This window comes from Trachymyrmex septentrionalis, unplaced genomic scaffold, assembly GCF_001594115.1.
Source record: "Trachymyrmex septentrionalis isolate Tsep2-gDNA-1 unplaced genomic scaffold, Tsep1.0 scaffold8, whole genome shotgun sequence".
NCBI classification, from domain to species: Eukaryota; Metazoa; Arthropoda; class Insecta; order Hymenoptera; family Formicidae; genus Trachymyrmex; species Trachymyrmex septentrionalis.
In genome coordinates, this window is record NW_017305987.1 from 1,094,903 (window position 1) to 1,117,527 (window position 22,625).

Sequence of the window (22,625 nt, forward strand, 5' to 3'; positions counted from 1 at the left end):
ACAAATAGCCGTAACAAAACATACTCATTATTGAGTCTTATATCAGTGATCTATTGTTCAGCACATTATAAGCTATGTTGTACGTGAAAACTAACTTATTTCATCGAGACCTAATTTTTTATATAATTATAGTGGGAAGTCTTTTTGTTTATGTCTGTTTTCACCAATGTAGAATAATTTTAATCTTGGTTCAACTTCGCTTCATCTTTTTCCAATCCTACCGCCGTATTCATAGTCTTACATTTGAGCTGTCTTAATAAGTACAGCTCTAAAATATCATAATCCAATCACAGAGCATTATTAGCATCACATGACATTGTTTAATACGGTCTTAAAATAAGAACGGACTATGAATATCAGCTTCAGAATTAGAAAAAGATTAAGAGTAAGCTGAACCAAAACAAAATTAATTTACATTGAGGAAAATTTCTGCTTGAAAATAGACCAACAGTAAATTCATATTACTCAGAATTTTGGTCGAGACAACCACGCTGTAAGAAAAGATTGGCTGCAGCAGCCAAGTAAAAATGTTATGCCATATTTTATCATCTAATTTGCTGCAGCAGCCAATTTTTTCTTTCAGTGCAGATGTCCAATTATTATGACCAGAATTTTTATTGATATAATTAAAATCTATTAATTTGTTCATTTTTAATCAAAATTTTATTCGGTATAGTATTGATGGGAACGAGCATTAATCCTAAAACAAGTTTAAGCTTTATTTGTCAAATCTATATAGTTTTTCGTGAGCGATAGTCAATTTCGAGATTTCTGAAGGAGGCTATCGATTGCTTCAATTCACCTTGTCGAATACTATGATAAATTAAATCAATACTGTAAAGTCATTCATTTATTTGATTACAGCGTCGATCGAATAGAAAAAAAACCATTATCACAGAGTGTACACCGACAAAGACGACGCGAGATCTTTTACAACGAGTTTCATTATCCAGCGATGGGCGCGTTCGAAAATGGAACCGTAAGCGGGACACCTTCTCTCGTATCCTTTGTCCAGAATCTCGTCCTCGTTTCGGAAAACGTGGACGACGAAATTTCATGTATCGCACGAACAGTGCAGCGTTTTTCCTCGCAACTTGCCAACAGGACGGAAAATTCACCGGTCTTTCGATTTCGCGGTAACGACGATCTCGATTACTCCAGCTGGACGCAAAGGCGACGGTGCCTCGTGCCTCTCGCTTCTTATCCGGAGTTGCGAAAGGAGGGGATGCATAATTCGGTAGCCGATATTAGGTCTCATTGTTACCGGATTCGATACGCGCGCGAGCATTTGCAGATATTCTAGCTGATGGAGCGTGCCGATAGAGTAAGGAACATCCGATGCGAGAGAACGTAGCTGAATCGTGTGGCAGGAAGAAAGGAAGGAAGGAAGGAAGGAAGGAAGGAAGGAAGGAAGGAAGGAAGGAAGGAAGGAAGGAAGGAAGGAAACAGGAAAGGAAGGAAGGAAGGAAGGAGAGTCACTCTTCGAGAGGTGCAAATGACATTTGTATGCATTGCAACTCGAATTACAGTACAGTCAACTCGATCCAACTCTCTCTCTCTCTCTCTTTCTCCCTGCTTTAGTTCTCATCTCCTACAAGTTACTCCATGATTACTGTTTCCCTATGCTGCGGCACACCGCCTCGTTGGTTGCTCCCACAGAGAAATCGCGCTGCGTTGCGACGTCACATCGCGTCCCCCAGTTCACGTTCGCTCGTAGGATGATAGACACGTGAAGCTGACTCCGCAATGCGATTGGGAATCAAATCAAACTCAGTCCAGCCTGAGAATTATGACAAGCGAACTTTCTTCATTGTCAGAGAAAAACATCAACCTTTAATTGACAGATATCTATTTTAGGTGTTCCGAAACGCGATATCGTATTTTTGTCATGGAAAGAACAATTTTGCCGAAGTATCTAAAAATTTAGGTACATACCCCGATCTGAAAGTAATTTTGTTGAACTATCAAAACAATTATGTATTATACTTAGGGAACTCAAGTAATCGCGATTGATGAGCAATACTAGAAAAATTTTCACTTTCCAGTAATCATTTTGAGCGTCTTACATTGAGAAAAATATCTAGTTGAAAATGGACAAAACCCTCGAATGAATCAGAAGATTTTAATTACATTAATGAAAATTCCGGTTATTTCAAATTCTAATAGATTTAATCAGAAAATTTTGACACGTCCATTTCCAACCAGAATTTTAATTAATTCAATCAAACATTTTCTCCTCAGTGTAAACGGTTGTTTTAATTTTTAAACAAACTTATTTTCAGAACTCTGTCTACCTAAAGTTTTAGATACTTCAGCAAGATTGTTCCGTCCATGTACATTTATATCAGCTAAAAATATCAAAATCAGCTGGAACAAGTTATGAACCATACATGAATCTCGCATCATTGAGAAAGAACACATTTGCAATCTCGGCACGAGTTCGTCGAGGAAAGTTGATGATATCTAAATTCAGCACTCTCTATCGTATCTATAAAATGGCACTGAGGTATCGGTTCTTCGCATATCGCGTCTAATACATCTCACTTGCTTTTTCTCCTTGCACCGTTACTTCGTTATCCTCTCTGCTTTTCACGAAGTTCTCGTTAACGTTCTAAAAGGCGAAGAAGGACTCGTGTAAGTATTTGATCCTTGAACTCCTCTATCAGGCACGAAAGAAGGAAACTGTCAGGACGAATAAGTGTTCTGTGAGCTTACGTGCATCCCTCCCGACGCACTGGACGAGTTCTTGATCTAGAAATTCTATGGAAGCTGGCGCACAGTAGACGCGAATTTATATAATCCCCGGATACGAAGTAATACTTTCTGTAAATTACGCAGTTTGTAAAAAATTAGTTTTTTTTTTTTTTTTAAGAAAGATGATTTTTAAAGAAAAACATCACAACAAACTACACTCAAAAAAAGGATTTAATTAAATTAATATCAGCTCAATATCAGTTGCTGGTTCAACTTTGCTGTTATAGCTAGAAGTTGGCTATTAAAGATAAAATACACATATTTGCGCTGCCGACGTTCAATTTGGTTAAAATAAAGTTAAAATTAAAAGCGTACTTAACATGAGTAACTAAGTAAACAGCAGTTGTTCCTTACTATCTTAGCCGCGTAACCGAATATTTGATCCGCAATTGTTTGTAGAACGCTGTCGGTTGTCATTTTACTCTAGCACACTGAAAGAAAAGATTGGCTGCTGCAGCAAATTAGAGATTGGTAAAATATAGCATAGCATTCTTAATTGGCTGCAACAGTTTTTGGTTGCATTAGCCAATCGAAATCCTGACTGCTGATAAGCTAACACAACCAAAAATTAGCTGCAGCAATAAAAAATTGGCTATTGCAGCCAATTAAAAATGTCATGCCATATTTTTTACCACCTAATTTGCTGCAGCAGCCAATCTTTTCTTTCAGCGCAGAGAATATTTTTCCGCTGCAATACCTAAATTTTAGCATATACTATAAATTACGCTTCGGCAGCAACGACATTAGCTGTCCCTATTATATAAGGACACATTTGAACTGCCACAGCTATATTTTAGACTAATATATATTTCGACTAATCTTTTTTCTGCGTCTATAATTAACTGAAAACAGTAGGTAAATAACATAAAAAAAAAAAAATAAAGGCTAATATTCACAAAAGAATTTAAATCCTTCGTAAAAATAGAATAAGTACGTAGAACTGGAGAGAGATTGAAACAAGCTTTATACGGTCCGCATAGAGTAGACGTTAAGCAACGTTGGCTTATTTCTGCCAGTCACGGAGGAGAGCTTGCGAGAAAACGATGATGCGTAACGCGGATCAATTAATTGTTGCTGAAAAATATAAAAAGAGACGACGTACTCGCGATCTCCGTCGCGAAAGAACTTCGGTAATACATCGCGCTGCCGGTCGCATTACAAGCGCGAACTCGTTACAGGAACACCATCTATCACGGGGTCCGACTGCGGAAGATTTATCTCGGGCGATTATCCGAGGATAAATCTTCGTTGCCTCATTTTCGCGGCGCCCCTGAAGTAGCGATAGTCGCCGAGGAGATCAGGCACCGGCATTCATTTTCGTTTTCTTTTCGTCTGCCTTTTCGCATGCGAGACGCTCTTTAAAAAGATGACGCAGCGCGGAATTGATGGACCGTCGGGCGTCGCGGCGCGTGCCGAGTCATCGTCGTTCCGATCGCGAGGTTAAGAGATTGAGACCGAACTGTTCCAGGATGCACCGAGGTCCGCAGTTCGCTTCTCAATTTGAATTCTCCGTTTGTTTGGTTCGCGATTGAGCGCGAGGTCACAGAAACACAACGTGTTTCGAAAGCTCACGCGATCGTCACGCGAGGTACGTGAAGAGACTTGGCGACGTTTCTAATAATTGATGTCTCGTAATCGATGTTCCGGGTGTCGCAAAATTAATTGCTGGATTCATCCAGGATGTTACTCCAATCACATTTTTGCCACGAAAAGTGCCGACTTACTGAGAGTAATTATTTCAAAAAACGTTACCGCACGCGATTATCACAGCGTACCATACTTAATCTTGTACTTTAATTTCGCGCCAGGATTGAAATAGAGCTGCATGCAGGAACTGAGTCTATTCCGCCTAAAGTTTCAACGTTAATGTGAGATCCGTCCTTTTTCGAAGAAAGTTCTCTACACTCTGATCTACACTCGTGCAATAAGAAAGAGAGAGAGAGAGAGAGAGAGAGAGAGAGAGTTGGAGTGAAACAAATTATATTTAAACTGTCTTTGAAAAAGAGTTTGATCCTGTGATCAAAAAAATCGGAAAGTCAAGCTGTCGCGACTTGGCAAAGCAGTTTTTGTAAATCAGCCAAATTGTTCTCCATAAATTCTCCTGTTATAAAAAATTATTTTATGCTGAACACTGATTCAGTAAGGATTTATTCAGATTTAACACCACAGGTTTTAAATTCACATTATAATGGTGTTGACACACGAGAGGTTATAAATCCACACTACGTTGGTGTTAATATTAACATTAATAAGATGAGGGTTATATAGATAAAAAATATTGCAATTATCTATAATTAAGGAAATATCGGTGTGGATTTAACACCATGTGATGATATTTTTTAAGTGTACTTATTTTGGCTATTAAAAATGTTCAAAGATTACTATTGAAATTCAATCTTTCTCACTACTACCGTGATTAGATTCGTTGCCGTTTATTGCGGTCACAACTGCAATAAAAAATTCGTAGCACGTCCGTCTACGGCGTGACGCCACGCCGAAGAGGATGTGCCTAAAACGTTCGTGCTTTTAACGACGCCGGATCGAGCAGCAATATTCTTGCGAAACGAAACAACCGGTGTCTGCAATTCGCCCGGATAATGCTCGTCATTATAAAAAGGTCCCTGTTAATGCTAAGAGCGCCGCACCGAGATGTAATCTGCTTTATATAATAGGATACAACTTTTATTGGCACGTAATTGGCAAATATACGATCTAATCAGCCTGAAATAAACATTAATACGATTTCACTATCACAGACTGTCTGAATGTCGGCTGTCTTTATAATCATAAAAACTTCAGTAATGTCATAACGCGAGTAAGCCGAGAGAAATCGTGTTTAAGGACTGTCTAGTAAGAGTCTAGACATGGAGACAGTTTTGATTAGTTCGCCATGATTTGTTAAGAGAAAAATTCTTAAGAGAAAGAAACAGGAAAAAAGGTAAGATAAAAAGAACAAAATAATAGATGTACATCCCTACTTTCGCAAGCATGATTTTTACAAAGTTGTGTCTAGACTCTTATATAGAGTCTCTATCATGTTCATCGATTATTTCAACGAATATCGCAATTTTGACGTGTTTCACTTCCAACTTTCGGCGTTTCCCGAAGGATTCGATGTCTAAATAATACTCAGTAGAGTAGATCGTAGATTTCGATGCGCCGAAAATTTACTTAACAATGAGACTGCGTTATCGGCTTCGTACTAGGCGACGAGAAATAGGTTGAATTTGCCGAGCGAGTCCGTTAAAAAGGGAACATTGTCGCCATGAGGGGCTTTGTGTGAAACAGCGCACGCTGTTACTGTGCACGACGAGATGACTCGTCACTGTCAACGTAAATCAAACTCCTAGTTTCGTTTATTTTCGCACGTCGCGTCACTTCTGCCTTCGCACGCGCAAACGTGTGTTACGTCTCCACCCCCCGTTTCCTTTCTTTTTTTTTACACAAATTCAGCCTTATTGATTTCTACGTAACAAAAAAAAAAAAACACAGCATATTCTCTCTTTCCGCTCACTCGCGCACTGCATGCGGAGTCTCGTTGTATTTCCATGGAAACCGCAAATTAAACGTGTGACGGAGAGTAAATCAGTCCAAAGGATAAAACGGATTTTAAATTAAAAACTCGCACTACTGGCCAACTTCCGGTTTTGACTTAACTTAGTAGGTTTGTCAAAAAGCTTTCTTACGCTATCATGGCACGTATTTTGAAGTCCCAATCATGACTATGATATGATAAAAAAAATTAGAGAAAAACGTTATTAGTATTCTTAATAAAAACTTAAAAAAAGAGCTGGAAAAAAAGTGGGCAATAGATGTGTGAGTTCGACAGTGCGCCGAACAGACTAACTGGATTTTTAATTCTCCTTGGCAACGTGAAAATTTAACTCTTCCGTTCAGCAACAGGAATTTCCGAGAAACAATATTTTTTTATCATTCCCGATTCTGTATAAAAGTTTGTGTTTGACAAAATTTCTGGTATATTTGTTCAAAACTTTAATAACGAGTTTTTACCATCATACAAGTCGAATTGTACTTTACTTATTTTTTGTACAAATTTATCTACCGGAATTTACAATCAAAATATCGACGATATGCCTTTAAAGATTCCAGTTGTCGACGGAGAGTTTAGTAAATTATTTAGTAAATTAATAATAACGGCGATTGATATGATGACAAATTTCTTCTGAGAATGCATGAATTAAATCGTAGCACAAAATGCAGCGAATTTCTTCCACTGCCATCTTCGATAAATAATCAGTAAAATAATCAGATTACGAAGAAACAAAATAAATTATAGTGAGCAATAAGTGTTTCTGAATTTTATCTAGTTTTAAAATTTAAGTTTGAGATAACACATCCATTTTATTAGGTCGACTTTCATTAAGAACGTGCCGTTTTGCAGAAACGTTTAGGGACATCGTTAAATGAAGATCTAATCCCTTGGCTTTTAACTGACCGGCGAGAAAGACGGCTGTTACAAAATTCATTCCGGACGTTAATCTCTTACGACAAAAATTATGTGCGAGTATATAAGGGACGAGACTTTTCATTTGATATTTCATCGCGCAAAAAAAAATTACGTCTTGAAGTGAAATTATTAAAGTATCATCATTTTTTAAATTAAAAAATTGATTTGGAAAATTATAAACTATTAGTCAAATCTAATCTCTGGACTTGAAAAATGAATAATTCGTGTGCGTCTATATTTGAAATCATTTTAATAACGAGCAATTATGCAGAAACAAATCCAAATAAAATTACCGAATGATATGATTTCGAATAATCACGGGAGAAAAATAGATTGGGTGGTTCAGCAAGGCTACAGCTTGCTGGGCAAATTTAACATCCATAACTAAGAAGATTTGATGATTTAACAAAGAAATTATGTCTATAAGCAACTATCAGTATGCTAATTCAGTTCATTCCTTGCTGCAATGAAAATTGCTAATGTATTATAACAAGTTTTCTTCATTATAGCAGCAAAAGTACGCGCCATCTTAGCCACAGTGTGTTATGTTAAAAAAATTTTGATTTACATATTGAATTGATTTTCGTAGAAAGTTATCCTTGCTACAACAAATTTGCTGTGCAACAAATACGATTACCTATAATCGTTAATTTTATTCAGATGTACAACTTTGTCACTTTAATATAAAAAGCTAGCTGTCCATATATTACCGTAAACTTGCAGTAAAATTTTTAGTTGTTTTAATAAACTTTTTCCGTGATCGTTTCGAAATAAAAAAAAAAAAAAGAAGATACATTTTGCAGGAAGTTTCTCGAAGATAAGCGTTGTCCTTGTTATTTGACGAACTTACGAAAGTGTTCAGAGAATCCCGCACATTATAACATTCGCTATGTTCTTTATGGAAATTTCGCTGATTATGACGGAGTCGAAGGAAACTTTTCCCACCGCGGAAAGTGGCGCGTTTCTATGAGCGAGTTAAGTTCGAAATCATTGAATTGACGTAACTTTGAAAACTCCAACTCCGAGCGACCACGTCACTATTTTCTTTTGTATAGAGAGAATAATTAGTGGAACTTTCGTAGCGTCCCTGCGTCCGACAAGGCTTCCACCTTGTCATGTTTAGTCGACATATACGTTTTTGCCATCCGCGTCGCTCTTTGGACATGTCTCTCTCGGAAAACCGGAGGTCACCCGGAATGCCGAGACGTTTCGGTGACAAAAATGTTGAGTTCGCGCGGACACCAGGATTTGTGGGCTAAAATGTGCTAATTTCAAAAACGCAATGAAGGCATTTGCGAGCCTGGCTTAAATATGAAAGTAGAAGCAGAGATTTACTCATAGACCGTCGTGTATATGAGAGAGAGAGAGAGAGAGAGAGAGAGAGAGAGAGAGAGAGAGAGAGAGAGAGAGAGAGTGAAGGAAACTGCAAATATCGAAGGGAAAAGTTAAATAAAACTGACAATTATTAATCAAAATAGCTTTTTTTTTCAAAAGATACTCCAATTAATTGGCTTTAAACTACAATCATTAACTACAATCATTCATATCAATATAAATTATAATTTTAATTAAAAGACAAATTGCCGTTTGAAATTATCTGCCGCCACGCAGAGCAATGGCTAATCGGTTTTGTTATTTGTTTAAAATATTATAGTTTAAAGCCACATCCTTTAAATAAAGACTTTTACAATTAATAAATAATCGTCGACTTTCCATATAAAGACCACCAGCTACAACGAAACCAATGTTTAACCAACCCTATGTCTGTCAACTGATAGCCAAAGTTCTATCAACCAGTACTGGACCATCACTGACAAATGACTGATTGTCAAATAATGACTAAAGTTCTGTCAGCTAATACTGAGCCATCACTGGGCCAGTGCTCAAGTTATCATCCAGTACTTAGCCAGACTAGGCCAGTATTTTGTCAGTACTTGAACTGTGGATACCAGTAATGACCCGGCCGTAGGCCGATTGTAAACCCCTTTATATGAGTTTATTTAATTTCGCAATTCATCCCTACATAAAAAATAATCGAAAACATAGTATTTATCTTAAACCGAGTTCAATGGTAGCGAATTATAATACGGCACTAAATGTAATTAGACTGAGTATGAGAAATGTGTGTGAGTATGAGAGGTTATCATTACTCTAATATACTGTAATAATATCGCTCGCATTTACCCCCCGTATTTTCCCCACTTTTCCGCAGCACCTAATCGTTAGGAAAAATATAAAAATACTATTAGTTTTGTGTTGCATTAATTTCATTTAATAATGTGCAGAATAAGTGCCATGTCATTAGGTTTTTATTTATTAACGGTAATTTATAGTCTCAAGCCGAAGATACCAACCGGGGACATTTTTTAGAAAGTATACAAACTCATATTTCCTCTCGGTATTAATGCGGTAAGTTGCAGCTTCTGTATAAGTAAGGATTACGCAAAGCGATAAGGTGTATATACACAAAAGATGTAAAATCTCGGATATTACTGTCGTGAGATAATGACCGAAATTATGCCAGACAATAACGCCAACGCGCTTTTAGATGTATATTCACGCGAGGGATTTTTAGGGAAAAGTGCTGGCATACAATAAACAGTAATTTTCGCCTGCCAATTCGAAGCAGCGATTACAACGGAGCATGCGGAGTTCATTCGCTTTACAAATGCAGCGCGTGCCTCACTTATTCATGCCTGCTGGCGATTAATTATACGGCGTATAATACACAGCGGCAATTAAAAATTAAAATATTGTAATAACTCCTAATGAAAGAGAGAGAGAGAGAGAGAGTGAGAGAGAGAGAGAGAGAGGGAGAGACACACCGCGTGCGCAATGAATGTCGACACAGACTATGGAACGTGCCTAGTGCGTTATTCACGATACGCTTGTGCATGCAAGTTAATGCGGTTCGGTCATATTATGCTACCGGCTAACCATGTATTTTAGCGAGATTAATGAGTCCAAAATATGGAGATCATTAATATCAGATCGCTCGGCGCGCTCACGGTGTTACGGTTAAGCGATTTTTTTCTTCCCGCAGGCGTGTCCATAAATGTCATTACACATTTAATAATAATGACGCTATCATTATGCTTCATCATACACCGTAAACCGTCAGCTGTCTGCCCCGAGTAAAATTATGCAAAACGAGAGAGAGAGAGAGAGAGAGAGAGAGAGAGAGAGAGAGAAATCGGAAAGATTCTGGCTGTAATTACGATGATTTACTCGTCCGAAAGATCTAAAGTTTAATGACACAAATTCAAAAATACACAAAGAAAGAAAGGAAATATCTCAATAACGCAAGAGATTAAAATTCACATTGCTGCATTCGAAAGACATCCAGCATATTTAACGTTGAAAAGATCCAAGCGAGAATTCGAAAGTTTAGTCCAAGGCAGGTAAAGGTCTTGTTCTTTGAAACGTTATACTTTCCTGTATTATAGTTTGTCTCCGCGGGAAAAAAATGCATTTATCGTATTCGATGTATTCGATGCGGAAAAGCTATTTCAACTCGTCATCCCGCCCGGCCCGGAAAACCTCAGAAAATGCATCGTTTATGCGGGACCAGGAAAAGGAAGGAATCCTCGGCAGTCGGGTGGTTCGGATCGATTAATTATTTAACGAAACCCCGTCCCGCACCACCGCTCACCTCCTCGTCCTCCTGCTTGCCCACCTCCATCCACTTCTGCCAGCGTTTTAGCCCCGAAGCATCGTCCGCTTGTTCCGTCTATGTTTCCATCCCCAGCACAATTCCCTCTTCCTCCCGCCCCTCTCTCTCTCTCTCTCTCTCTCTCTTCCTTTTCTCCTTTTGCGCGTCGACACCCTCGTCGACCCCACCAACCGCCCCCCAGTCTGAAATTTCATCGTGAACACGAGAATCGTAACTTCGATCGCGCGCAGCACAGCCCCCGACCGCGATACCCTCCCCCCCCCGTACCGATTGACGGCATGCGAGGGGGATGTTGGTACAACAGATACGTAATTACGTGCCTTTTGACGTGAAATCTTGCGATGTTACGTATGCGCGTGCGCAAAAAGACGAGTTATGATTGGGATCGTGGTCGAGCAGAGAAACAACATGAAAGTTTTAAAATCATCCAAAATAGATCTGGACAAGAGTACTCCCCACAACTTTTAGAGTGAACCTCACCACTCTAAAGAATGAAATCTCATTTCCATCACCCTTAGGCCGGTATATTTAAGATCATCTTAAGTACACTCTTAAAGTGTCATGAATCAGTCAGAGGCCTGTATTTATAGTGAGATCTTATTTCAAGACCGTCTTAAGTAATGTCTTAAGACGCTAATGCGGCCCTCTGATTCGTGACCATCTTAAGACTGAACTTAAGACAGTCTTGAATATAAGAACTGACTATGAATACCGCTCTTAAAGATTGAAAATTAAGCCACCTTTTTCAAGACTGGCTCAATTTTACGGTGAAATTTCACTAAAAAAACAATTTAGGGAGTAGAGAGTAAATTTTTATCAACGGTCACAGGAATCATCGGTAGAATAATCAAAGCTTACGGGACAATAAACATCCGTTATGAAGTTGATAATGAAGCGAAGCTTGCCTATGGAAACATTTCGAGGTGCGAATGGCACCGAAAGTGACGCTGTGAAGAAATATGAAGCTCGCAAGAGTCAGATACACGGAGAACGACAGAGGCGCGGAAAAGGCGAGGGCAGTCAAACGAGGGGATGATAAGGGGTAGAGGCGCAGGATGCACAGACGCACACAGTTAAATGGCTCGATAACTGGACGAGGCGAGAGAGAGAGAGAGAGAGAGAGAGAGAGCACAAAGGCGGCGGATCGTTCTTTACGCCGTTAAAAGGCCCTCCTCCTAAACGACCATGGCGAAAAGGTTCTTCTTCCTCGTCGTCGTAAACACCGCGCGACGACCTCGCTCTGCCTCTCGTCTTCTTTCCCGCTCTATTTTCTCTCCTCATCCCTTATCGTCCGAGCTGTACCCTGTACGTCGCTCCGGCTCGCTCTCTCGCAGTTAGAAAAGAGAGGAAGAGACGCTTCTCAAGCTACCTTCCTCCTCGAGCATGAGCTCGTCCTCCAACGTCGTCCCGTGAATTTCCTCGCATACCAGGGAAACTCCACCTTCCACGGTGTCTCGTTTCGTCGGGGTGACGTCTTTTAGCAGAGTCAGCGGCGAAGTTGTGCCCGACGTCGCGGACACAACTTCGTCGTTTGGCCGATATCCGCGAGATCGTCTTCAGTCGATCAGTGGCATGGTGGAAGGAATCAATGTGCTTATTATGCATACATATTTCTAATTAGCCAAGGAGAATTGCATGCCAGGATGCACCACCATCTTACGGCGGCGATTTGAATCAGCATCATATTATGATTTTTTTTTTATACTGCCTTTTTTATATATTACCTGTTTCTATTTAACTAATAATATATGCTTACCTACATTGTCGATTGAATCTAAATTCTGTATGGGAAACTACAGCGGGTTTCAATGTGCTCGTCTCTTTGGCAAAATAGAGTCTAAATATGTTTAAATATGGCCGCATCCGACGCAGAATTTGCGCAGAATTGTACAAAATTGGTGGCTCAAGAACGAGCACACCTGGATTTCTTCCATCAGAGAATCGATTGTGTATCTTAAAATGAGGTGAAAATCACAAAAGTAAGCAAATTCGCTAGAATATTTATAATTTCACTGGTCAACGTCTAGTGAATTTGTCCACTTTTGTAATTTTTATCTCGATTCAAGGAAACACAATCGACCTCCACAGAGGCATGTTTGGATTCCCACCTGGCTGCTCCTCGGATGTCATATCATCCTTGTCGTTTACCGAACGTTAAACAAGAATGACACCCGAGGAGCATCCGGGTGGGAATCCGAACACGCCTCTAGTTGGGATACGAAATTTCACGGCGCGCCGTTCGATCGCAACACCGAGAGATCGGGATGAAGATCTCACCTTCTCTCGCGTGTCAATATACTTTGAGAGGATATTTAAAGAGACCCCCGAAAGGGCAGACGAACACGCCGGTGACATGACTATCGGTTAAACGAGCATTACCTTCCCCTTTACTTCCTCTATATCCATAGTATCCGGGTATCCGTCTTCTCATATTTCCTTTGCGGGTTTACCGCCGTTTACTGTTTACCGCGGTATCATATTTACTGCGATTTATCCGTGACGTTATCGCGCCTGCGGTTTCATCCCTCTTTCGTATGCGCCGCCGCTGTCGGAGGTACTGCGATGTGTATTTTTACGATTATGATTTTTCTCCATTTTTCATCCGTACAATACGCTGCGTAAAGAAAATTCGGCTCTTCGATTTGAATAACACGTCTTTCTAATTTTGAGAAAGCATTAAGCTGCTTTATAATTAATAATTAATTTTATTGGTTAATTTTAATTGATTCAATTACATATAATTAGCGACATTTCGCTAATGACTTAATATATCCTTATTATTATTACATTATATTATATTGATCTCTCTCAATATATCTGATTTCGATATATCGATTTAAAATATATGCAAAAATTCTTAAAGCGCATAATGTGTTTCAGGGCGAAAGTTTAAAAACATTAAAAAAAAATTGATAGATATTTATGGGATTAATTTCTCGAATAATCCTACAATAATGTGTTTTTTTTTTACCGATAATTTAGATTCAATAACAATTGGATTTAAAGAATTATTGATAAAAACATTGTTACTTGAACGAATAATCCTGCAAATGTTAATTTTGAAAAAGTGTTTCTGAACTTTTAGCCTAGAATGTATATCCTTTCTTTCATTCGTCCTGATACACGAAGATATTTCGTTGATTATCGAAACGTGATTTTGCGATGTCCCAACCGCAACGCGAAGTTTTGTATCACATAATACAATATTTTATAGCGTCCTCGATTGAAAATTCTCTGATGTGCTGAACCGAGATTCCAATTATTTTCCATATTTATGGAAAATTTCGTGAATAAAACAATTCCTGATTTCGCGATAATCAATAATAGCCAGCCACCAATTCCTCGCCGTTTCTCGCAATTATGTCTGACGGATTCATGCAGAGTCGTAGAAAACGAGTGAATTTGGAACCTTTCACATCAGTGATTATCTCTCCATTTTTAAACACGTCGATCGCGCGGCGTGTTCTCCGAGCGCGAGAGAACGAACAAGAGAATAATTAGGCCACCGAAAATGTAGCGGTTAATGGAGAAGCGGCACGATCGATAGTTAATTATTACACGCAGACAGCTGGCCCGGATCGCTGTGGCACAACGACGGCATCATATCCCGATTTGTCCTTCGGAAATAGAAACTCTCTTTCTCTCTTTCTCTCGTCTTGTTTTTAATTTATCCATTCGCTCCATCCTCGGGGCAGGATAGTGAATCGATTTTCAACGTGCACGCAGCCATGCGTTATTACACACTTCCCTCCGCGATAATTTAGTTCGCTTAATACCTACTTTTGCCGCAGATACGCATTTGATAATTATTCGGCATTCGGCCAGACCGGCCGAATAATTACACCTGTTTGTCCGTAGCATTTAATATAACAAATGTTATTTGATCCCGCGGTCCGATACTTGCACGAGCGCCCGTATTTTATCATTCGATATCGGGGGAAACGCGGCGCGCATCTCCGTCTTATAAATTCACGAAAATCCGAAATCCGTCGTTTATTTCGTAAAAATTATGGATCGCTTCTACGTTCGCGATTTTCGTCGCACAATCGATCTTTCGAATCGCGTAATGACGAAATTGTGTTCACCGGGAATAACACCTTTTTTTCATGTATCATGCAGGATTGACACAAATTCTTCATTTCCTTGACTTTTAATAATATTTTAAAATTTCTCAATTTTTGTGCTAATTTAAAAATAGTCACATATGCAGGGTAGTAACTAGTTGAAACGTTAAAAGTTAAAAAGAAAAAATTAAAAAGTTAATAACTTTTAACTTAACTTACAATTAGTTCATTTTAAATGCATTAATTTTTAACTTAAGTTACTTTTAAACTTTAATTTATTAACTTTTTTTAAATTCAAAATTTTTCTACATTTCTTAATGCTAATATTTTTTTTCTATAAAGTCTTAAACATTAGAGAACTAATTTAGAAAAAGTTGATGATTTTATGACGAGAGATAATAAAAGTCACACCATACGGTAGCCAGTTTTTATTGACTCGCTAGATTTGGTCAATTCCCGCTTATATTTGAATCACATTAATTTTAGGTATCACAAACGTTATATTTCAGCAATATAAATATGAAATGAGCCTTAGATGAAGAATTGTTGTAGAACATAGTTGCATATCCACACATTTTCTAAATTTTTACGTACATTTTTTGTAACAAATATCTCGTCGTAAATATGTAGTCGTAAACATGCATGAACAGTCGTTTCAGAAGTTAAAAAAAATTAGATAAAGGTTAAAGAAAGAGAAATGCAAACATATACTTTTCTCTCACGCAAGATTTTGACAAAAACACTTTATGGTGTGACTCTTATTATATATAAGTAACTTACATGTGAATATAAATTTGCCTAATAATTTATATTTGTAACGGTTATTTAAAGTAATTTTAAGAAAAATTAGGACATTCTGATTTCGAAAATAATTTTTTTCAAAATTAACTTTTTTCAAAACTTGAATTAATTTAATCTTAACTTAACTTTTATTAATTTTATAACCTATTAACTTTAACTTAATTTAATAAAAAAAAAAAAACATTAACTTACCCAACCCTGCAAATATGTATTTTGTTGAGAGTAATTTAACATAACAATGTAAATTATTATTATTATGTAAACTTCTATAAAACTAAAAATTTATTATTATCATTATGTAATTTCTGTGAAACTATAAGAATATATTATTATTATTATGTAAATTTCTTTAAAGCCAAGAATTTTAATTGTCCAAAGAAAATTTCTTAACTTTACTTTTATTTCCCTAATCGATTTTCCCAACACTTCCCTTATTTTCTGTTTTACGGTAACCTTGTGTATCCGGGATCGCTCACGGGATCTTCTTGCACGAGCTCGTCGAAGTTACCATACGGAAATATCGACGACGATATCCTCGCCGACGAGCTAATACAACGTGCGGAGATCGCGAGGTCAACATAATTCGACAGCGTCATGCATATTTAACATCCTTTAAGCCGATTCCCCGCGCAAGGAAACACGATGTTCGGATAATAGTCGTGGTGCATCCCCCCGCCTTTGATCTCCCGCCCCCAGCTAGAGAGCCGCGTTTCGATAACCGCGCGTGCATAATCGGCGTTGTATACGGATAAATACGAGAATTAGCGTGCGATCGTGTTTGTACATCGACGCTTTTTTTCCCCGGCTAACGATACACATCCGCGACATTGCAGTCGACTTTCCCACGCAGCACGCACGTAGCACGCAGGAATACGTGCAGGGAAACGCGATCGTACTTTTCAACTTTTGTTTCTCCGTGTCCACCACCCATTCTTCGCCGCCTTCCCTCTTTTTTTTTTGTCTTCCTTCTTTTTTTGTGTGCCAATTTCTTTGCAGTTCTCCGACCGACGTGTCTGTTCTCGTTTTCCCTCTCTCGCTCTCTTCCGGCCGGTTCTCGGTGAATTTTCATGCGGCAGTGCGATATTAAAGCGCCGTTTCTCTGGGATATTTGCGCGTCGAGCGAAACGCAGAAAATAGTTACGTCGCGCGCGAGACTCTTTTTCTTCCGCGCTCCTCTCTGCTCCTTTAATGGAAAACGGAGGAGGACGGACAGATAGACAATATTTATTATACTCCGGAACTCGATCCACCTTTTGCGAGCGGCATAACGTAAATACGCAGCGAAATGAAGCTACGGACGACACGAGCGAAATTGTAAAACTAGCTGAAAAAGTAATGATACTTCAAAGAGGCTGGAATATCTTTGACACAGATATCGCAATAATTTCAGCGACGTCCCCATAAAAGGTTATTGGACAATGGCTAATGGAAGAATGGAAAAGACGTAAATTGCATTTGTTAAATTATGAAGAAATTGTATTTTTCGAGTGACGATTAACTATTAAGGCTAAACGATTTTTCATCTTCTGATTAACTTGAGATTAGGTTTTCAGATTTAACCCGTAGTAATGTAAAAACTGTATTTTTCTATAGTTAATTACTAAATTAATGATTTTATCGTAAATAACTTTTAAAATTACTGCTATGAAATATCATTACTCTCTAAATTTGAATCAGTGGATAGTCACTAATTACCTAGTGACATACTTATACTAATAAGCGATACAGATCATGTCATCTTTGTTTAACATTGGCAAACAATAAGGCTGTAATAATCCATTGTGTCATTTGTATCGCTTGTTGGAAGGCATACTTATTGTCCAAGTATGTCACTGGATAATTAGTGACTGTCCACTGATTCAAATTTAGAGAGTAATGATTTCATAGCAGTAATTTTAAAAGTTATTTACGATTAATTGAAGGTCAACTAAAAAAGGAAGAATGTTTGAGTATTATATAACTAAAATACTGATATCTGCACGTTAATTTCAATCTTCCAATGCCATATTCATTGAATTTATCCACCAAAACAAGGTTAGTTAGATCATATAATAAAGATTAGCTAAGTTAGAGATTTCACATTTCATTCACTGATTATCAGTGGCATACTTGGACAACTGATATCAGTAATTATCCACCGATTCAGATTTAAATAGTAGTTTAGTGATTAATCGTAGCTAAAAAAGCACATTTTTTTTTTCTACATTATCATCAAGTTGAGTAAAGTTGAGTCTAAACTACAAGTTAAGATAATGAAAATTCACGACTAAGGCCCAGTTTCATAATTCACGATTAACCCTAAATCGAAGTTCAATTTAATCACTATCTCTTTCAAATTCTAGAATTGTACGAAGATGAGAAACAAGTTAAACCTCGATTAAGAATTAACCAGTTGAGTTGTGAAACTGGACTTATATATATATATATAACTGGATAGGTAGCATGATTAGAACACCTCCGATACAATTTTCTTGAAAATCTTATTTGGAAAAGGAAAATAAAAATCACTTATTAAAAAAAAAGAAGCTCACTTATTCGTTTAAATTTTCACAATCGTAAACATTACTCACAAACGTGGCCCTAGAAAAAAAAAAGAAAAAAAAAACAGTAATATTTTACGTTGCGCATTGAAGAGCATTAAACAACGTTCGATTCGTGCGCGGACAGGAATATTTTACGATGCTTAATAGTATTTACAGTGAGCATTTTTGGGATCCCGCGTAACACATTAAAATCGTATTTCACGCGCGACCGGCGCGGCAGCGGTAAAATTCATACGCGGGAAAGAAGGGGAGGGGGGGGGGGGGGGAGGGAAAGAAAGAAAATCAACAACACGACGCGATCGTAAATCCCGCGCGTGCACACGAACGGCATTGCTCGCGAGCGCGAATTAAACCTGCGCTGCGTTTTGACGCATAAAGTTCTGCTCGTCGATGAGCCATTAATTAGCTTCCGCGGCACGGACGCCGCGGCAGGCATCAAACAGGATGAACACGGGATTCCGACGAGCTTCCGTAAACCGGCGTAATACATACGCTATCCCCGATTATGATACGCCCTGCTAAGGATTCATAGCACGATTACGTGGTCGAATTTATCGCGTTAATCATGAATTCGCCCGTGCATGTGATTACCACGAGAGGGACGACGAATTGTTTTGACGCCTATCAATGAAAATCTGTGGTATGACAAAACGGGATAGAGAGAAGACCTCTTGTTGTGTGCTCTTTGATTTACGAAAAACTCGTTGGGATAGCGAAAATATCTTGTTCAAAACATGTGGGAGCGATTCTCACGCTTGCGAAAAATATGTATATAATATTGACGCTCGCTAGTTTAAATAGTAAATATATGTTTTCGTCCTTTCTAACTTTCACCGATGACAATTCGTCGATTGATAATTAACTTAATCAAGGACCGAGTGATAATATTTATTCCGCATCCGTTGTCTCGAATAAAACTCGTTGAGGAAGACTTCTTGTTTTGTCTAATTACTGTGATATTCTGTTATTTAATTATCTCATATTCAAAGACTGCAATGACTTGCAGATTTTCTCTTCATAATTCTTACAGCGGTGTGCGAATTTCAAGGAAGTTGGTGAATGAAGGAAGAATACTGAATAAATATAATATTCATTAGATAATACGGATGTCACATTTATGTGCGACAGGTATACGTCGCATCAAAGGCTTAAATAAAATACACGATTTGATGGAGCTCGTAATAAAACGATTTTCATCATTAACGGTGTGAAACTTTTAAAAAAGCTTTCATCTGTCGAATATAAGAGCTCGCTTTCTATAAATGGGCATATAACTGTCGATATTTAAATTTGAATGTACTGTAGTATAATATCACTCTAAATCTGTAACAGTAAAATTGTACAGCATTGAATTGAGATTTCACTCCGAGCGTTAGTAGCAACTGAGCCATTTTACTGCAAGGTGGGAGTGAAAAATCCACTCAATAATTGGAGTGAATTTATTACTGTTAAAAAGGAATAAATTTGGAGATTATAATAAATCGAATAATATCACTCCAAGGAGAGAATGAGTGATTTTTATTTAATTATGAAAAATTTATTTTCTCCCTAAAAAAAAAAAAGGAGATATAGTTAGGAACTTCTATGTAAGAAGTTTCACACGTTAAAAAGTATATAAACTATATTCTATATATAACACAAAACTAGTCTAACAATTCTAACCATCCCAGCTTTATATACACAGACATTGGAATTTCTCTTACAGGAAGAAACACTGTTGAGAGTAGACCAATTAAGTTCAAAGAAATAAAAATTCCCTTTTAAAGCGGTGATTTTGCAACCTACTTTTGTTTGGAATGAAATTTTTACCGTCGACAGTCTTAGAGTGTATTGGCGCTAAATCATTGCAAAATAAAGTAAAAATGTAGAGTAGAAAAGGATTCTCACCTTTACAAGAAATATTGTATTTGATGTCGACATTAACGCTCGCGAGTTGAAAAAATCGCGAATAACCAAATTTGTCATTCCTTCTTGATTTTTACGATGACGATTCGTCGACCGACCGTTAACTTAATCAAATACCGAGCGATAAAATATTTTATTCCGCATCCACGATACCGAAGCTTCGTCCGTATTAATTAATTTTCGATATTAAATATCTTCACCTTTTCACGAATGTGACTCTTGTTGGCAGCCAAGGCAAGCAACACTGTTCGTGCAAGGCTACGGCTACCTTTGTAGAAGCCAAACTCAAGATTCTCGAGACTTGACCCAGTCTGTTGATCGACACGAAACTTCGTCCATTCACGCGGCAAGATGACGCAAAGTTTTCACGAGATACACATCTGTGGAACGAAAGGACGTGTCGAAGTTTTGCAGCAGCCGCCGACCGCGTACCGCTACTCGACTGCGTTATTCAAGATGTATTCACACTGCGGTCGAGCTCTGATCCGAGTCGCACATTGGCTGGCACTTGATCGAAATTAACACGCTTCGAAAGTTCAGAGTTAATTAATTTTCAGCTCGCAGCGATCAGTCTCTGTCGTTAAACCGCTATTATCGCTTCTCGATTAGGCGACTGTGTGCGTTCGTATGGGACAAATTGAAAAGTTACCGAATGTTTGACATGGAGCCGGAAAATTCGACGTTCGTCGAAGGTATATACTTACCGTCGTGTTATTCAAGCACGATATATTACAACGCAAATTTCGCAAAAATTATCCGCGTAACTAATATTCAGCGGGAACCGTACAATAGAAGGAATCTTCTACGTTCAGACGAAGAACACGTTTGGAACGCAAATATACCGTTGTGCACCTGTATCGCGCAGGAGCAAAAGGGAGATAAGGCATTAAAACAGCCATGCTTCTACCAAGAAAAACAGCGCGGCGATGGACAACATCGATTAAATATTCCCCCGGATGATGAATTAAAGAGACTGTAAAAATTTGTTTACCTCCGGGAACCCGTGACGGTCGACCTGCATTCTCGAATGATTTAAATTTCAAATTGTTCAAATGACCACAACTCCCGGAGGTTCCAGGCAGCACGGCGGTTGGTCTCTGTCATCTCTCTCTCTCTCTCTCTCTCTCTCTCTCTCTCTCTCTCTCTCTCACTCTTTCAGTCCCCATTTTCTTTTTCTCTTCTCACGGAGAGATCCAGACTCAAGAAGGAAATAACAGTAGAAGCGGCGCAGAACACTTCAATCATGCGAATTAATACGGAGAGAAAAGCGCGCGCACAATGCAATTAGAGGATAGCAAAGCCATTAGTCTTGGGGCGCAACAAATCAACTTGAACTTCCGTAAATTAAACCGCTTGAATGTTTAAATATTGAAAAAAGTCGACTACCAAATTCTTCTTAATAGGCAAAATACATTTGTATAAATTTAAAGTTTTTCACAAGCTTAACCATAGAAATAAATAGTAAAAATGTTTAACGTATGTGTTAATTTTAGATTCATTCTCACGTTCTCTCTCCGATTTTGTCAAATTTAACGCTTATCATTTACATTCATTTGTAATTTTGTTTCTCGTAATATTTCTATTATTTTTGTTAACTCACTAATTGAACAATTTATTATTTGTACCGCATATCTATCATAGGTTTCATCACATTTATTCAAAATATGTCCTGAATCTTAAGTTTACTTCAATCAAGATTATTAAATTAAAACAAATTCAATTTACTTATCATATAAAGTCGTTCGTTCGATCAATTTTTATAATATTTCTTAAAAGAAAATCAATTCTTGTTTTGAATATATCCAATGTTTTTCTAATTTGTAATAAGATGATAATATAATATAACTAATGAGACTTTCTAATTTGTATAATAAGTATATTGTAAGATTGTTGATGAAGAAAATATTCTTTCTAAGACAATCCGTTACTTACAAGGAAGAAAATCAATCGAGCAATCACTTTTCTTAGCGTAAAACAACACGCTGATACACCCCACTTTCTGAGGTGCGTCTACCCATTTATTTTTTTACTCTACATTTATCCACACTTCTGTTATCTTACATTTCAATGAAGATTGTTATAATTATTATATATCGTCCGATGTATTTTGCAGCTAAAAATTACTTTTGCAGGCGGTGTGGGTGGCGCTCAGGGCAGCAAAGTGTCGAAGCGGGCGAAGCCCCTCGACCCCGACGAGGACGACTATTACTACGATGATCCCGTGGACGAGAGGAACAATCCGACGAACGAGGCGCCGGCAGTGCCGCCTGGATTCCTGAGCCCGTCCGTGCGGGAGTATCTCGATCTCGGTAAATCGATACCCGGTACGTAAACAAGATCATCTCGCGCAGAGTTGTCCCTTTGTTGAGCCGCTCGTTGGGTCGGGGAGCCGATCCCCCCCCCCTCCCGCCGCCCCT

General features: G+C 38.2%; 2 protein-coding genes across 2 annotated transcripts in view; one reads left to right on the top strand and one right to left on the bottom strand.

The window, feature by feature from the left end:
• The window catches only part of LOC108754500 (RING finger protein 17), a 212,588-nt gene that overhangs the window by 55,962 nt on the left and 134,001 nt on the right, over nt 1-22,625 (bottom strand). The gene's annotated exons all lie outside the window — the stretch shown is intronic.
• The window catches only part of LOC108754503, an 83,606-nt gene that overhangs the window by 45,167 nt on the left and 15,814 nt on the right, over nt 1-22,625 (top strand). Inside the window, exon 2 of the mRNA XM_018496848.1 lies at nt 22,341-22,532. Within this exon, the coding sequence (XP_018352350.1) occupies nt 22,341-22,532 (192 nt within the window). The remainder of the gene's footprint in view (nt 1-22,340; nt 22,533-22,625) is intronic.